At 59.2% G+C, this 15,897-nt stretch overlaps 2 protein-coding genes across 2 annotated transcripts; one reads left to right on the forward strand and one right to left on the reverse strand.

The window, feature by feature from the left end:
- The first annotated feature begins 70 nt into the window (after positions 1 to 70).
- On the forward strand, positions 71 to 11,409 carry CHTF18 (chromosome transmission fidelity factor 18). Its single transcript, XM_041462771.1, has 22 exons — positions 71 to 207; positions 346 to 510; positions 630 to 756; positions 837 to 1,011; positions 1,098 to 1,187; positions 1,316 to 1,368; positions 1,566 to 1,707; positions 2,275 to 2,487; positions 2,600 to 2,697; positions 3,663 to 3,786; positions 3,903 to 4,030; positions 4,651 to 4,744; positions 4,842 to 4,940; positions 5,443 to 5,573; positions 6,115 to 6,277; positions 6,359 to 6,583; positions 6,668 to 6,817; positions 7,177 to 7,307; positions 8,596 to 8,728; positions 9,492 to 9,593; positions 10,221 to 10,278; positions 11,160 to 11,409. Exons 1-22 carry the CDS (start codon positions 90 to 92, stop codon positions 11,294 to 11,296), a joined length of 2,856 nt encoding a protein of 951 aa, XP_041318705.1. The 5' UTR covers positions 71 to 89; the 3' UTR covers positions 11,297 to 11,409.
- Positions 11,410 to 11,783: 374 nt separating this feature from the next.
- Positions 11,784 to 12,427, reverse strand: GNG13 (G protein subunit gamma 13). The gene is made up of 2 exons (XM_041462772.1): positions 12,330 to 12,427; positions 11,784 to 11,889 (listed from the first exon to the last, which is right to left on the reverse strand). Exons 1-2 carry the CDS (start codon positions 12,425 to 12,427, stop codon positions 11,784 to 11,786), a joined length of 204 nt encoding a protein of 67 aa, XP_041318706.1.
- Between the last annotated feature and the right edge of the window lie 3,470 nt (positions 12,428 to 15,897).

Raw genomic sequence — 15,897 nt, forward strand, 5'->3', positions numbered from 1 at the left:
GCTTCCGCCCGCGCCTGCCGCGCCCAATCAGCGCTGGCCCTGCGGCGCGCGCGGGCGGAAGCGCGGCGAGCGCGGCGCCGGCGGGGCCCATGGCGAGTGCCGAGCCCGAGCCCGAGCCCGAGCCCGATGATGGGGCCGAGGATGGGGCCGAGGATGGCTTCTACGAGCGCTTCGCCGACGAGCTGGAGGTGCTGGCCGAGCTGGGAGGTGGGCGCTGCTGCGGCGCCGGGACGGGAGGCGGCGGAGGGAGGGAGCGGGCGGGACCGTGCTTTGCGCGCCCGCGTGTGCCCGTCCCGCCGCGGGTCCCCTCCGGTGACCGGCACCGTGGTCTGACCCCTCTTGCAGATGAGCCATCCCCACCCGCCGGCCCCAAAACATCCCAGTTCCGGGGCAAGAGGCAGCCGCCGGAGGAGCCCGCTCCCCCCGGGGACTCTCCCGGCGGCACCGGCGCCAAGAAGAGAGACCGGGACGGTGTCCCCGCCGTGTCCCCGGCAGCAGCCGAGCCCCGCAGTAGGTTTGAGCCCGTTCCCCGGGTGCTGCTGCCCCCTGCCCCCCGCCCTGAGCGGTGCCGGGTGCTGGAGCATCCCCTGGGTACCGCGGTCCGTCAGTGATGCTCTCGCTCGCTGCAGCCCCGAAGCCGAAGCGGCAGCGCCTGGAAGCTGTTAAGAAGCTCGATTTCGGTGCAGACGATGAGCTGGCTCCGGATGTCTCCTGGGATGGTGGCCCAGAGGCGCCTCTGGCTCCCCACAATACCAGGTCGGCCACCCTGAGCCCCATTCTTAACAGGAGAGAGGGGAAGGGCTGTTCTCCTACTGAAGGAATTTGGTGTTTTCCAGCTCGAACCACCTGGAGATGAGTGGAATGATCCCCATGCAGACCACACCACCCTTGGAAAAGAAGAGGGTCCTGAGGAGACCCCCCATCCTGGAGGATTACATCAACGTGACATCCACCCAGGGCACCAGGGTCTTCCTGGTGCTGAGGGATGATCCCTGCAGGACAGGGCTGGAGGTGAGGAGGGATCTGAAGGTTTTGCTTTGCTCCTCTGTGGCCTCCAGGTGGCTCAGGAGGGAGCTGGCTGTGCTGTGTCCTTGCAGCTCCCGGATTCCCTGGGCTGGAACGCTCGCAGGCCGCTCCACTTGCTGGGGGTGCCCTTCTCCCACCTAAAGGAGCAGGTGGATGAGGAGGTACCACATCTCCCTGACCTTCCCCTCTGTCCCTGCCACCCCTGCTGGCCACAGGGCTGGCTCCCAAATTCCTGTCCCCAGCCATGGACTGGGGGGTGTCTCTGACCCCTCTCTCTGTTTTACTCAAGCGTCGCAGGCAGGTTCTGGAGGCCTCCCAGCAGCTGACAGAGATCATAAACAGGTGAGATCTTGGTATAAAATCCTTCCCCAGTCCCTGCCACGCTGCTGGGTTTACCTCCCTCACAATCAAGTTTTGGGGGACGTGCAAGCAGAGGAGCCTTTTTGCCCTCATCACCCCCAGCTTGGGGAGTCTGGGTGGAGTTCCCACCCTGCCCTGGCTCCTGGGGTGCTTTGGGGTAAATTAATTCCATGCTGCAGTTGCCTGGGGAGCGAGCCCAGCGCCGAGAGCCCGGAGCCCAACATGGACACAGCTCCAGCAGCTGAGGAGGAGTCTGCATCCCACTGCCTCTGGGTGGACAAGTTCACCCCCCAGCGCTACATAGAGTTGCTCAGTGATGATGTGAGGTGCTGGGACAAGGGAGGGTTGGGATGGGTGGGGTCAGCACCTCTGCAGCTCTTCCTTAATGCCCTGGGATCAGGAATTGCCTTTGGAAGCACTGCCTGGGGGGCTGTGTCTGTGCTGCTCTGCCTGGGAGCAGTCCTGAGTCCCTGGGAGCCTGGGATGGCAGGTTTGCACTGGAGGCTGGGGATCTTCTGGCAGATGAACCTATGGAACGTCATCAAAATGAGACAAAAAGCATTGAGAGGATTTTAACCAGAAATTGTTGGCCGTTTTGAATTGTTTTGGGGAATGTTAGAAGATTTGTAGGGAGTTGGACGTGCTGGGAGAGGTTGGGGATTGCTGAGTTGAGCCAAGACAGCAGGGATGGGGCTGATGTGGCTTACCCAGGGTTTCCCTGAGGGATGGGGCTGCGCTGGGAAGGGAAACATTCCCACCTTGTCCCAGGGAGATGCCAGGCGGAGCCCTGAGCAGCCTCCTCCATGAAGGACAGCCTTCCTCTGCCTCAGCTGGGTTTTTCCTAGGTTCCATGGGTTTTTTCCTTGGGTTTTCCCTGCTCTCCTGCAGTACACCAACCGCTGCCTGCTGAAGTGGCTCAAGCTGTGGGACACGGTGGTGTTCGGCAAGGACAAGGCTGTCAAGAAGCCCAAGCCCAGCTCTGCAGCTCATCCCCCACTCAGCCATCCCAAGGAACATCCCAACAAGTGGAAAACCAAGGTCCAGCTCACTGAGGAGATGCTGGAGGCCGAGCTGGACCAGCACAAGAGACCCAAACACAAGGTGAGCAGGAGGGGGCATGGCTGCGGCGCCCTGTGCTGCCACCAGCTGAGGAGTAGTGTTGTCCCCTCCAAGGAGGAAGCCCTCCAGGGGTGACCTCCCCTCTGTGCCACAGGTGGCCCTGCTCTGTGGGCCCCCTGGCCTGGGCAAGACCACGCTGGCCCACGTCATCGCCAGGCATGCGGGGTACAACGCCGTGGAGATGAACGCCAGGTGAGCCCTGGGTGCCAGGTGAACCCCTGGGTGCCAGGTGAGCCCTGAGTGCCAGGTGAGCCCCTGGGTGCCAGGTGAGCCCTGGGTGCCAGGTGAGCCCCTGAGTGCCAGGTGAGCCCCTGGGTGCCAGGTGAGCCCCTGGGTACCAGGTGAGCACATGCCCTGCCCACAAAAGTGGGCAGATGATGCTGTGGCAGAGGTGATGCTGGAGATGATGGTGGCCTGGGGTGATGGTGTCCTGGGAATGATGGTATCCCAGAGATGGAGATGTTCTGGAGGTTATGCTGGAGGTGATGATGCTGTGAAGGTGATGGTGCTCTAGAGGTGATGGTGCTGTCCCGGGGTGATGCTGTCCCAGAGGTGATGCTGTCCCGGAGGTGATGCTGTCCCAGGGATGATGCTGTCCCAGCGGTGATGCTGTCCCAGAGGTGATGCTGTCCCAGGGATGATGCTGTCCCAGGGGTGATGGTGTCCCAGGGGTGATGCTGTCCCAGGGATGATGCTGTCCCGGGGGTGATGCTGTCCCAGAAGTGATGCTGTCCCAGCAGTGATGCTGTCCCAGCAGTGATGCTGTCCCAGGGGTGATGCTGTCCCAGAGGTGATGCTGTCCCAGGGGTGATGGTGCTGTCCCAGGGATGATGGTGCTGTCCCAGAGGTGATGCTGTCGCAGAGGTGATGCTGTCGCAGAGGTGATGCTGTTCTGGAGGGATGCTGTCCCAGGGGTGATGCTGTCCCAGAGGTGATGCTGTCCCAGGGATGATGCTGTCCCAGAGGTGATGCTGTCCCAGAGGTGATGCTGTCCCAGGGATGATGCTGTCCCAGCGGTGATGCTGTCCCAGAGGTGATGCTGTCCCAGGGATGATGCTGTCCCAGGGGTGATGCTGTCCCAGGGGTGATGCTGTCCCAGGGGTGATGCTGGCAGTATCCCCACCCCCAAGATCACCTGTCCCCGTGTCCCCTCACAGCGATGACCGCAGCCCCGAGGTGTTCCAGACCCGCATTGAAGCAGCCACCCAGATGAGGTCGGTGCTGGGCTCCCACGAGAGGCCCAACTGCCTCATCATCGACGAGATCGACGGCGCGCCCGCGGTGAGCCCTGCACCGAGCCCCTGGCACCAGCCCCTCAAACCTCACCCCATTAACAGCTCCGCCACCGTTCCACGGGCAGGAACCCATCCCTGCCATCCTGGTTTCCTTCCCCCCAGGCCTCCATCAATGTCCTGCTGGCCATCATCCAGCGGAAGGACGGTGAGGGCGAGGCGGGCGCGGGGCGGCGGCGGCGGCGCGAAGGGGGGCTCCTGCTCCGGCCCATTATCTGCATCTGCAATGACCAGTGAGTGTCACCTGCCCAGGAGGGGGACAGGGACACCAAACCCTACCCCCAGACAGGAGGTCCTGCTGGGGGTGTCTCTGTTTGAGTGCAGCTGCTCCAGTCCTGGGGTTTGTTTGGGCCCCTCACATTGAGTGGCTGGAGTGTGTGTGGGGAAGGGAATGGAGCTGGGAAGGGGCTGGAGAATTCCTGAGGGAGCTGGGAAGGGGCTCAGCCTGGAGAAAAGGGGGATCAGGGGGGACCTTGTGGCTCTGCACAGCTCCTGACAGGAGGGGACAGCCGGGGGGGTCGGGCTGTGCTCCAGGGAACAGGGACAGGAGGAGAGGGAACAGCCTCAGGCTGGGCCAGGGCAGCTCAGGGTGGATTTTGGGAAAATTCCTTCATGGAAAGGGCAGCCAGGTATTGGTTGGTCCTGCTCAGGGCAGGGGTGGAGTCCCCATCCCAGAGGGGATTTCAGAGCTGTGTGGATGTGGCACTTGGGGACAACATTTCATGGTGACATGGCAGTGCTGGTGGAACAGTTGGACTCAGTGCTGTGGGAGATCTTTCCCAAGCTCAATAATTCCAGGATTAAGAAGGGAATTCCCTGCTGGGCTCTCTCACCCCGTGTTTCCCTCCCCCAGGTTCGTGCCTGCGCTGCGCCCGCTCCGGCAGCAATCCTTCCTGCTCAGCTTCCCCCGCACCGCGCCCTCCCGGCTCGCCCAGCGGCTCAGCGAGGTCTGGGCCCCCCCGGGCTCCCCGTGCCCGTGGCTCGGTGTCCCCTGTGCCCGTGGCTCGCTGTCCCCTCCCCGCTGAGCCCTGTCCTGCCCCGCAGATCGCGCTCCGGCAGGGAATGCGGGCGGACACGGGCGCGCTGCTGGCGCTCTGCGAGAAAACCGACAGCGACATCCGCTCCTGCATCAACACCCTGCAGGTGCTGGGGACACTGCCAGGGCCCTGGGGACAGGGAGAGGGCCCTGGGGACAGGGGGAGAGCTCTGGGGACACTGCCAGGGCCCTGGGGACACAGGGAGGGCTCTGGGAACATGGGCATGGCCTTGGGGACACGGGGATGGCCTTGGGGACACGGGGATGACTCTGGGGACATGGGGAGGGCCCTGGGGAGATGAGGATGGCCATCAGGACATGGGGACATGGGGATGGCCCTGGGGACACAGCAATGGCCCTAGGGACACGGGGATGGCCATCAGGACACGGCCATGACCCTGGGAACACAGCAATGGCCCTGGGGACGTGCTCCCACTGCAGCTCCAGGCTCATACAGGGACAGAGGGGACAAAAGTCCCTTCCAGGCAGATCCCTGAAGCCCCTGGGGTGTTTTGAGCCCTGCACGTGGAGGAAGAGGGGGCTGGCTGTGCCCAGCTGTTCCCAAGGGCTTTGGGATCCCCTCCCCTCCATCCCCTGGCTCTGCTGCAGTTCCTGCACGGCCGAGGGCAGAAGGAGCTGAGTGTGCAGCTGGTGCAGACCATGAGGATCGGCCTGAAGGACCAGAACAAGGGGCTCTTCTCCATCTGGCAAGAGATCTTCCAGCTGCCCAGGCCCCAGAGGTAGGAGTAGGGGGTTTTTACATCTGTTGGGGGCTTGGGGGATGATATTCCCATTTCCCAGAGAAGCTGTGGCTGCCCCATCCCTGGAAGTGTTCAAGGGAGGCTGGATGTGACCTGCAAGGTCCTGGAGAGCAGCTTCTTGAGGGGGTTTGTGTGCATCATAGAATCCTGGAATGGTTTGGGTTGGAAGGGACCTCAGAGCCCATCCAGTGCCACCCCTGCCATGGCAGGGACACCTTCCACTGTCCCAGATTGCTCCAAGCCCTGTCCAGCCTGGCCTTGGGCACTGCCAGGGATCCAGGGGCAGCCACAGCTGCTCTGGGCACCTGTGCCAGGCCCTGCCCACCCTCCCAGGGGATATTCCTTCCCAATATTCCTTCTTAACCTTTCCTCTCACTTTAAAACCATTCCAGATGCTTTGTTACCACTCCACTTAGCTCCCAATAATTCAATAAGCTTTGGATCCAGTTTCCAAGGATCCAAATATTTCTCCAGCACTGGGAAACCCAAACCCTCAGCTCTTCCCTTTGGGCTCCCCCAGGCACAGGATAGGAATGGACCCCTCTTTGCCAGCACAGCTCCTGCTGGGGGACGAGGACCTGTCCCACCCTGGGGGCTCAGGAGGCTTCAATTCCTCCTCCCACCGCTTCCACCACATCCTGCACCTCTCCATCTCCTCGGGAGAGCAGGAGAAGCTGGCCCAGGTGAGAGCAGCCAGAGGAGGTTGGAGGGAAGCTCAGACCCCCAGCCAGGTGGGCTCCATCTGACCCCACACCCTCCTGCAGGGCCTGTTTGAGAACTTCCTGAACATGAAGGTGCGGGATTCCAGCCTGGGCTCCGTGTGCCTGGCCCTGGAGTGGCTGGGCTTCTCTGACCTGCTGGGCCGGGCCGTGCTGCAGGGGCAGAGCTTCCAGCTGCTGCGCTACCTGCCCTTCCTGCCCGTGGCTTTCCACCTGCTCTTCGCAGCCGCCGCCGTCCCCCGGCTGGCCTACCCCAGCAGCCAGCCCGAGGTAAGTGCTGCCAGCCTGCCACAGCGCTGTCCCTGCAGGGACGCTGTCCCTGTCACTGCCTGAGGGTCCCTGTGCTGTCCCCAGGCCGTGGCCAAGCTGAGCCAGATGCAGAACGTGCTGCTGTCCATGGTGTCGGGGATCGCGGCCGGCGCCCGCAGCCGCGCGGGGCAGCAGGCGCTGGTGCTGGACGTGCTGTGCCTGCTGCTGGACATCATCGCCCCCAAACTGCGGCCTGTGAGTGTCCCCAGCCCCTGGCCCCGCTCCACAGAGCCCTCTGCAAACCCCACCCCGTGAGCCAGCCTGGATTGCTGTCCCCAATCCGGGCTGGGTTTGGTGTCGCAGCTCGGGGCAGGGTGTTGAGGTTCCCAATTGTGTGGAGGGGTCCTGGGCCCCACCTGGGCTGGGCTGGGCTGAGCAGGGCTTTGGGGAGCTCTCAGAGTCACCCCCACCCAGGAGAGGGTCTGTCCCTGCTCTGGGAAGGACATGTGTCCCTAAGAGAAAACTAAACTGGACCTGGGTCCTCCCTCACCCAGAAACAAGCCCCGTGCTTGGGCTGTTTGGGGTTTCCAAGTTCTCTGCTGTCCCCTGGCCAGGTGAACACGCAGCTCTACAGCCTGAAGGAGAAGCAGCAGCTGGCTGAGCTCATCAGCACCATGCTCACCTACAACCTCACCTACCTGCAGGAGCGCCTGCCCGAGGGCCAGTACGTCTTCAAGCTGGATCCGTGAGTGCCGGGGCTGGGGAGGGGGACTGGGAGCCAAAATCCTCCCCTGGGAGGGTGGAACAGAATTCCCAGAAAAGCTGGGGCTGCCCCATCCCTGGAAGTGTCCAAGGCTGGGTTGGATGGGAATTGGAGCAAGTGGAAGGTGTCAGGGTTGGAGCTGGATGATTTTAAGATCTCTCCCGACCCAAAGCGTTCCAGGATTCTGTGATGATCCTCAGGAAGGAGTTGGGACTTTTGGCGCTGCCCCATCACTGCCTCGGGCTGAGGCTCAGCAGGTTGGGTTTATTTAATGGGATTAAAGGGATGGGAGCAGCTTCCTGTGGCTGTCACCAGGAGGTGGCAGGACAGGGCTGATGTGCCCAGCATCTCTGGCAAACAAATCTGATGTCACCAGCAAAACCTGGCTTTTATTTCTTTAAAACTTTCTAAAGCATTGGTTTGACAACTGATTTCTGAATGACTGCAGAGCCACCTGACTCCAGGCTTTGCTCCTTTTATTTCAGGGCAATAATAGTGTATAAATCGTGGACAAATAGCAAAAAATTAGTGGATAAATAGTGGATAAAGATGAAATATTCAGAGCTGGCAGAGGGACTGGTGACTCCTCAGTGCTGGGGAAACTGAAACAGGCCTGTTAAGAATCCAGCTGCTCTGCTGATCCCAAATTCCTGTTCCTGGCTGGATTGCCATTAAACCTGTCCTGGGGGGCACCTCGGGGTGCCTCTGGAGCTCGTGCTGCTGCCGTGCCTGAGCTGTGCTGTGCCCCTGAGCTTTTCAGGGCAATCTGTCCAGCACAGCTCCAATCTCCTCTTTTTGCTTTCAAGCCAGGATTAAACCTCTCTAATCCCTCCTGCATTCCCATTGCCATTCCTGCACGGGGGGAAACTGAGTGGGGAATGACCCAGGGCAGGGCTGGGAGGTGCTGGGGCTCTCAGGCTGCACAGAGCTGCCTGATTTTTGGGGTTGGTTCCCCCTGGAATGACCCAGGGGCAGATCTAGGAGGTGCTGGGGCTCTCAGGCTGCACAGAGCTGCCTGATTTTTGGGGTTGGTTCCCCCTGGAATGACCCACGGGTAGGGCTGGGTGGTGCTGGGGCTCTCAGGCTGCCCAGAGCTGGCTGATTTTTGGGGTTGGTTCCCCTTGGAGTGACTCGGGCAGGTCTAGGAGGTTCTGGGGCTCTCAGGCTGCCCAGAGCTGGCTGATTTTTGGGGTTGGGCAGGGCTGGGGCTCTCAGGCTGCCCAGAGCTGGCTGATTTTTGGGGTTGCTTCCCCGTTTCTCTGTGCTGCAGGGACGTGGAGGCCGTGTGCCGCTTCCCGGCGCTGCCGGCCCGCAGGCAGCTCAGCTACCAGGCCAAGCAGCTCATTGCCAGGGAGATCGAGCTGGAGAAGATGAGGAGGGCAGAGACACGGAGCCTGGCCCAGGTGGGCACCCCCAAAGGGCTGCCAGGGCTGTGGATGTGCAGGAAATCCCCAGGGATTTGTTTTTCCCAAAGCAGCCGCTGGCTTTGGCTGCTGGGTGGAAATCCAGGATTAACCCCCCTGGCTGCAGATGTTTCCCTGCACAGCTGGGCTGCAGGGCTCAGCTTTTTGTAGGAATTCTGGAGGGGGTTGAAGCTTTGAACTCTTCCAGTGAGGGGTGTGAGGAGGTGGGAATTTTAGGTGGGGATTTTTGGCTGGTGTTTGTACCTGGCCGTGTGGGAGGTGAACTCTTCCCTGCCTCCCCTTCCCTGGCTGCTGACACTTCCAAGGGTCCCAAAGCCCCCAGGAGCAGCAGAGTGGCTCTGCCCACTCTCCTGAAGGCAGAAAAAGATGGGAAGGGGTGGAAAAAGTGGAGAAACATCCTGGGTGTAGCTGATGCACCAGCCCAGCCCTGGTGCCAGCGGGATAATGAATCCCTGGGAGCCCCTTGGAGCAGGAGAAGGGCTCCTGGGAGATGTGTGGGACAAAGAGAAGCTGCAAAAACATCTCTGAAGGCTCCTTGTTTACATGGTATGGATGTGAAATCCTAGAGAAAGAGGCTGATCCCACGAGGCAGAAAATGATGGAAAAATCCTTGGGATCTTGCAGTCCAACCTGGCAGCGAGCAGGGGTGGGATGGGGGCCAGGGGGTGACAGATGCTCAGTGCCCAAGCCTGGAGCTCAGACACCCCGAGGGGAGCCTGCCTGAGCTCTGTCCTCCCCACAGGACCCCGGGAATGGCCTCAGGGAGGAGCGGGGGGACGCGGGGACCCCCAACCACCAGCAGCGCCTGGAGCACATCGTGAGGAGAGCAGCACTGCAGGACAAGGTCAGGCCCCAATTCCTGCCCCAATTCCTGCCCCAGTTCCTGCCCCACTTCCCACCAGCCCTTCCTGGGCTGCCAGGCTCTCCCTGGCTCCATTGGAATTTGGTTTTTTAGTCCAATTTCCTATAATAGCCCAGCCCAGCTGTGTCCTGTAAAGGCATCGCTGGGATTGGCATGAATTGGAGCTGGGTGACTTTTTGGATGTGTCCCGGGAAGTTTTTAGGGCTGGGGGAGGGAGGAGCTGTGGGAATTTGGGCTGAAATAGCTGAATTTGGGCTCTGTGGGAAAGCAGCTTGGAAAAGCTGCTCTGGAATGATCCCACCCTGGGCATCCCTGGGCTCCAGGAGGAGCTGGGATCCTTCCCTGGCACTGCCCCTCTCCAGGGCTCAGCTGCCAGCCCTTTCCTGGGTGTAAAACCCCACCTGAGCCTCACATTTTGCCTTTCCCCCAAATTTGGATGCTGTTTGCATTCCCAGGCCGCTGGCCCTTCCTGCAGGATTTGCATTTGGCTCCTGCTCTGCTCAGAAGAGCCTTGGGACGACCCTGCCGTGGTTTTGTCCCTCTCTGAGCAGCAGCTGGAAGTGCAGGTGCCCCAGAGCCACCCCCATTCCTGCTTTTTGCTTCCCACAGCCCGAACTGGATTTTTTTGGGAGGCCACTCCAGCGGAAAGAGGCAGCCAAGGCCCCGGGTAGGTGACACAGGCTGGGGTGGCACAGGGACAGAGTGTCCCTGAGCCCTGGGTGGGTGGCACAGGGATGGGGTGGACTCAGAACTGGGTGGGTGGCACAGGGATGGGGTGGATTCAGAACTGGGTGGGTGGCACAGGGACAGGGTGGCTCCAGCCCCGGGTGGGTGGCACAGGGACAGGGTGGCTCCAGCCCCGGGTGGGTGGCACAGGGACAGGGTGGCTCCAGCCCCGGGTGGGTGGCACAGGGACAGGGTGGCTGCAGCCCCAGCTGGGTGGCACAGGGACAGGGTGGCTCCAGCCCCAGGAGGGTGGCACAGGGACAGGGTGGCTCCAGCCCCAGGAGGGTGGCACAGGGATGGGGTGGCTCCAGCCCCAGGTGGGTGGCACAGGGATGGGGTGGCTGCAGCCCCGGGTGGGTGGCACAGGGATGGGGTGGACTCAGAACTGGGTGGGTGGCACAGGGACAGGGTGGCTGCAGCCCCAGCTGGGTGGCACAGGGACAGGGTGGCTCCAGCCCCAGGAGGGTGGCACAGGGACAGGGTGGCTCCAGCCCCGGGTGGGTGGCACAGGGACAGGGTGGCCCTGGCTGCCACCGGGGGCTCTCCCCATTCCCAAAGAGGGGCTCCTGTCCCTCAGCCCCGTCCCCAGGGGACAGCAGCAGGGACAAACCCAGCCCAGCTGGCAGGGAGCTCCTGTGGGCACATCATGGATTCTGGCCCCATCCAAAGGGAATTTGGGGTCAATTTTTGGTTGCAGCATCTGAGATTTGGGAGCACCAGCTCTGCCCTTGCAGACCCTCCCCCAATCCCCCTCTCCAGCCAGGGCACAGCTGATAGCCTGAAGGTTTCCTGCATGTTTTTAAAGTGGATTTTCCTGCTCAGCCCCTCAGGTTTCCAAGGAGGAATCCCTGGAGCTGCAGATGGGAAAGGCCGTGGGGAGGAGCGACGTCTGGTTCCGCTTCAACGAGGGCTTCTCCAACGCTGTCAGGAGGAACCTCTACATCAGGGACCTGCTCTAGGGCTGCAGGGATCCCCAACTTTCCAGCCCATGGCTGGGCTCTGTGGCCATGATCTCGGGCCGTGATCTTTTTATTACCAGCTTATTTTGTTTAAAAAAAAAAAAAAAAATAAAATGTATTATCTTAAAAAAAAAAATCAGTAGTGAAGTATTGCTCTGTTTATTTCAGTCATAAACCTCGAGGTGTCAGATTCTAAAAGTATCTAAAGTATCTAAAATCACTAAAAATGGCGGGTTTTATAAAAAGCTTCTTTACAAGTTGCATAAATCTGCCTTTTTCGGGTGGCAGCAGTGTGAGATGAAGCTGCAGCGAAGCCCTGGAGCAGCTTTTGCTGCTCCATCCTGGGGGTTTCCCCCGTGTCCCCCCATTCTAAAACCCCTTCTACAGCTAGCAGAGGAGGAAGGAGGTGAGGGCAGGGTTCTGCTCGGGTTCTGGTGTTGGAACTGGAGCTCGGGGATGCCGAGCCCCCTGCAGGGGGGAGCCAGCCTCAGAGGATGATGCATTTGCCTTTCTCCACCCAGGGGTTGTTCTTCATCAGCTCCGGGTTCAGGAAGGGATCCTCGGGAATCCCGTCCTCGATCCACTTCACGAACCTGCAGGGAGGGGAGGGAGGGTGGGCACAGCCCCAGGGGGGGTTGGGGGGCTCAGGGTAAATCCTGCTCGGGTGGGGGGACATGGGGATGTCCCCAGCTCTGTGACAAAGCAGGCAGGGAACAGAGCCATCGGTGATTTAAAGTGTTTTGAGCTTTGGAAAGTTCTGGGAAGGGGGGATCTGCACCCTGGGGACACCCCGGGGTCAGGAGGTCCCATGGTGCCACCACATCCTGGCACCCCCAGAGTCTGGACAGCTGGAAGGGGCTTGGGGACACCGGGGGGGTTCTGACCCTGGGGCTTGGAGACCCAGAAAGGGAAAATCTCATCCCTGGGGAGCTGAGGGGGGAAAAGGGGGCTGGGTTCTGCTCTTGGGGGCACGGGAAGGGAAGGGAAGGGAAGGGAAGGGAAGGGAAGGGAAGGGAAGGGAGCCCCCACTCACTCAGGTATGGTCTTGGAGGACATCTCCCTCTTGTAGGCCAGCTGGTACTTGAGGCTTTCCACCTCTTTTTTCCATTGTGGGAGATCCCACTCGTCCATGGCGCTCTCCGAGGGCTCCGTTGGGCTGGGAACGGGGATTTTGGCGCCTTGTCCTGCCCTGACCCCTCAACTGCACCCCAAAGGCTCCCCCAGGATGGGGACAACGTGTCCCAGGATCTGGGGAGGTTTCCAAGCCCACAGAGGAGCAGCCAAGGGCTCCGGGAGCTTTTGGGGTTGTTTTGGTGGAGGCAAAGGCTGCCCTGTGCCCTTCTCATGCAAAACGCAGGGACTGAGGGAGATTTGACTGAAATTTGGGCGGGGAGCAGCCAAGAGCAGCCCGGGGCTGTTTGGGAAGGGGCTGCTTGTCCTTGTCCTGCCTGGCCACGGCTCTGAAGGGGGCTGGAAACGTCTCAGGGGGCGGCCAGCACAGATTTGGGGAGCAAAGCAAACCCCTGTGCACCCCCCACCCCATTGCCCCCCAGCAGTGACCCTGGGGGAGGACGGGCGTGATGGGGAAACTGAGGCACGGCAGCTGAGGGGGCTCGAGCAGCGCCCACAGCGGGGTGGCCCCCGTGCCACCCCAAAACCTGGTGGCACAAGGAGACATTCCCCTGTCCCCAAGCCCAGCCACGACCCCCGGGGGTGCCCCGGCTCCGGGAGAACGGGCTGGGGGCGCCGGGGGATGAAACCCCGCCGAGGGCACAGCTCCATCCCAGCCTGGCATCCCGGGAGCTGCACCGGGAGCGGGATCAGCCCCTTCCCCGGCCCCCATCCCGCACATCCCCAGCGCCTCCCGCTCCCACCTGGCTTGGGAATGCCGGCAGCAGAGAAAAGGGGCCGCGGCTGCAGCCTGGCCTTGCCCAGCTCCTCCCGCAGCGCTCCCGGCTCCCGGCGGTGCCAAAGGCTCGGGATAATCTGGTCGTGCACGCCTGGTGCGGGTGGATCGCGGCAGCGTCCCCCCCCCGCCGCTCCCGGGGGATTCGGCAACGCCGGAGCGCCCGGGATGGAGGCAGCTCCCGGCACCCGGCCGGGCTTTGGAATTGGGGTTATCCCGGCTGGGCTCTGGAATTGGGGTTATCCCGGCCGGGTCTGGAACCGGGGTTATCCCGGCCGGGTCTGGAACCGGGGGTATCCCGGCTGGGCTTTGGAATTGGGGTTATCCCGGCTGGGCTCTGGAACCGGGGGTATCCCGGCTGGGCTTTGGAATTGGGGTTATCCCGGCCGGGTCTGGAACCGGGGTTATCCCGGCGGGGCTTTGGAATTGGGGTTATCCCGGCTGGGCTCTGGAACCGGAGTTATCCCGGCTGGGCTTTGGAATTGGGGTTATCCCGGCCGGGCTTTGGAATTGGGGTTATCCCGGCTGGGCTCTGGAACCGGGGGTATCCCGGCGGGGTCTGGAACCGGGGGTATCCCGGCTGGGCTCTGGAATTGGGGTTACCCCGGCGGGGTCTGGAACCAGGGTTATCCCGGCCGGGCTTTGGAATTGGGGTTATCCCGGCTGGGCTTTGGAATTGGGGTTATCCCGGCTGGGCTTTGGAATTGGGGTTATCCCGGCCGGGTCTGGAACCGGGGGTATCCCGGCCGGCTCTGGAACCGGGGTTATCCCGGCCGGGTCTGGAACCGGGGGTATCCCGGCTGGGCTTTGGAATTGGGGTTATCCCGGCCGGGTCTGGAACCGGGGTTATCCCGGCCGGGTCTGGAACCGGGGGTATCCCGGCCGGGCTTTGGAATCGGGGTTATCCCGGCTGGGCTCTGGAAGCGGGGTTATCCTGGCTTCCTCATCCCTGCTAGGATCCCTTTCCTCATCCCTTCCTTCATCCCTTCCCTCATCTCTTCCTCCATCCCCTCCTTCCTCTTTCCTTCATCCCTTCCCTCATCCTCCCCTCATCCCTTTCCCGCTCTGCTCCCCTCTGGATTTTGTGGCTTTTCCCCTTCCCGGTGCTGGAGCAGTTGGAGAGGCCGGGAATGACTCAAAAAGTGAAAAATAAAAGCAGCAGAAGGGAGCAGCTGGGACAGAACATCTGGTGGGTGGAAGGGCAGCGTCATCAATAATCAGAATTATTAATCAGAATTATTGATGAGGGATTAGTGGGGAAGGACAAAAGGCCCGGGACAGCTGGAGCTGATTAAAGCCAAAATAATCCATGGAAAAGCAGAGGTGTGACCCCCACACCTTCGTTCAGGCATTGAAAGTGAAATTGGGGTAAAAGTTGTGGCTTAAAAAAATAAAACAAACAAGGTTTGCACAAAGCAAAGCCCACCAAGGCCTGGCCCAGGGCTCCTCCTTCCCCGGGGGATAAATATAGAATATTTATAGACAGAAAAATCATATCAATATGGATTTAATATCGGGTTAATATTAATATATGGATTTGATATTTTATTAATATTGAATAGGGATTTAAATTTGGATTGAATATTGGATCTTGTGTCTCTGCATCACACCTGGGCTGGGCTGGGCTGGTCCCTCCCCAAAAACCAGGGCTGGAGCCATCCCCTCCTTCCTGAGGGAGAGAATTCCCTGGGGGACAGAGGAGATGAGGGCGAGATAGAGATATAAAATAGTAAAAATATTAAAAACACTATCATTTATATTTAAGATTATATAAGATATATTATACATTATATATATATAATATATAATTATATTATATATTATAATACTATATATATAATATATGATATAATATATATTATATATTATATATTTAATATATAAATAGAATAAATATTATAAATATATGACAGAATAAATACTATTATAAAGATATGATATAGTAGAATATATACATATATATTTAATTTTAAAATATATATACATATAGAAGAGAATCATGGAATGGTTTGGGTTGGTAAGAACCTTAAAGACCATCCAGGGCCACGATTTTATAAATAATAAAAAAAAAAATCATGTCTAATATATATACACAAAGACAAGAGAGTGCATGTGTGTATATATAAAAATATATTTACATATACCGAATTATATATAAAATCAAATCTATATTTTAATCTTTATCAAATTGCAACGGAAAATAAATTCATATTACACATATATGTTTATGGAGATAGGATACAATTTCTAGATCAGATTTATTAATTTTTAGGCGTTATGGGTAACATATAATGTACAGAATACATATATATGCACACATACACGTGCATGCTCACATTTATGTGTATTTATATATATATATAAAAAATATAAATATATATACATAAAATAGGTATAAATATACCAAGTCCCTGCCTTGCGGACGGGTGAGGATTCCCGGGATTTCCCAGGCTGAGCAGGGCAGGGGATTCAGGGGCCACTGATCCCAGGGAAGGCAGCTCCATCCAGGGATTTTGGGGTCCATCCCATGCTCCAGGCAGGAGCAGGCTGTGATTCCAGGGATTTGGGATTCATCCCATGCTCCAGGCAGGAGCAGGCTGTGATTCCATGGATTTGGGGTCCATCCCATTCCCCAGGCAGGAGCAGGCTGTGATTCCAGGGATTTGGGGTGCAGCCCCCCCGGTTTTTGCAGATT

Source organism: Pyrgilauda ruficollis, unplaced genomic scaffold, assembly GCF_017590135.1.
Source record: "Pyrgilauda ruficollis isolate IOZ18807 unplaced genomic scaffold, ASM1759013v1 scaffold16, whole genome shotgun sequence".
Classification (NCBI taxonomy): Eukaryota; Metazoa; Chordata; class Aves; order Passeriformes; family Passeridae; genus Pyrgilauda; species Pyrgilauda ruficollis.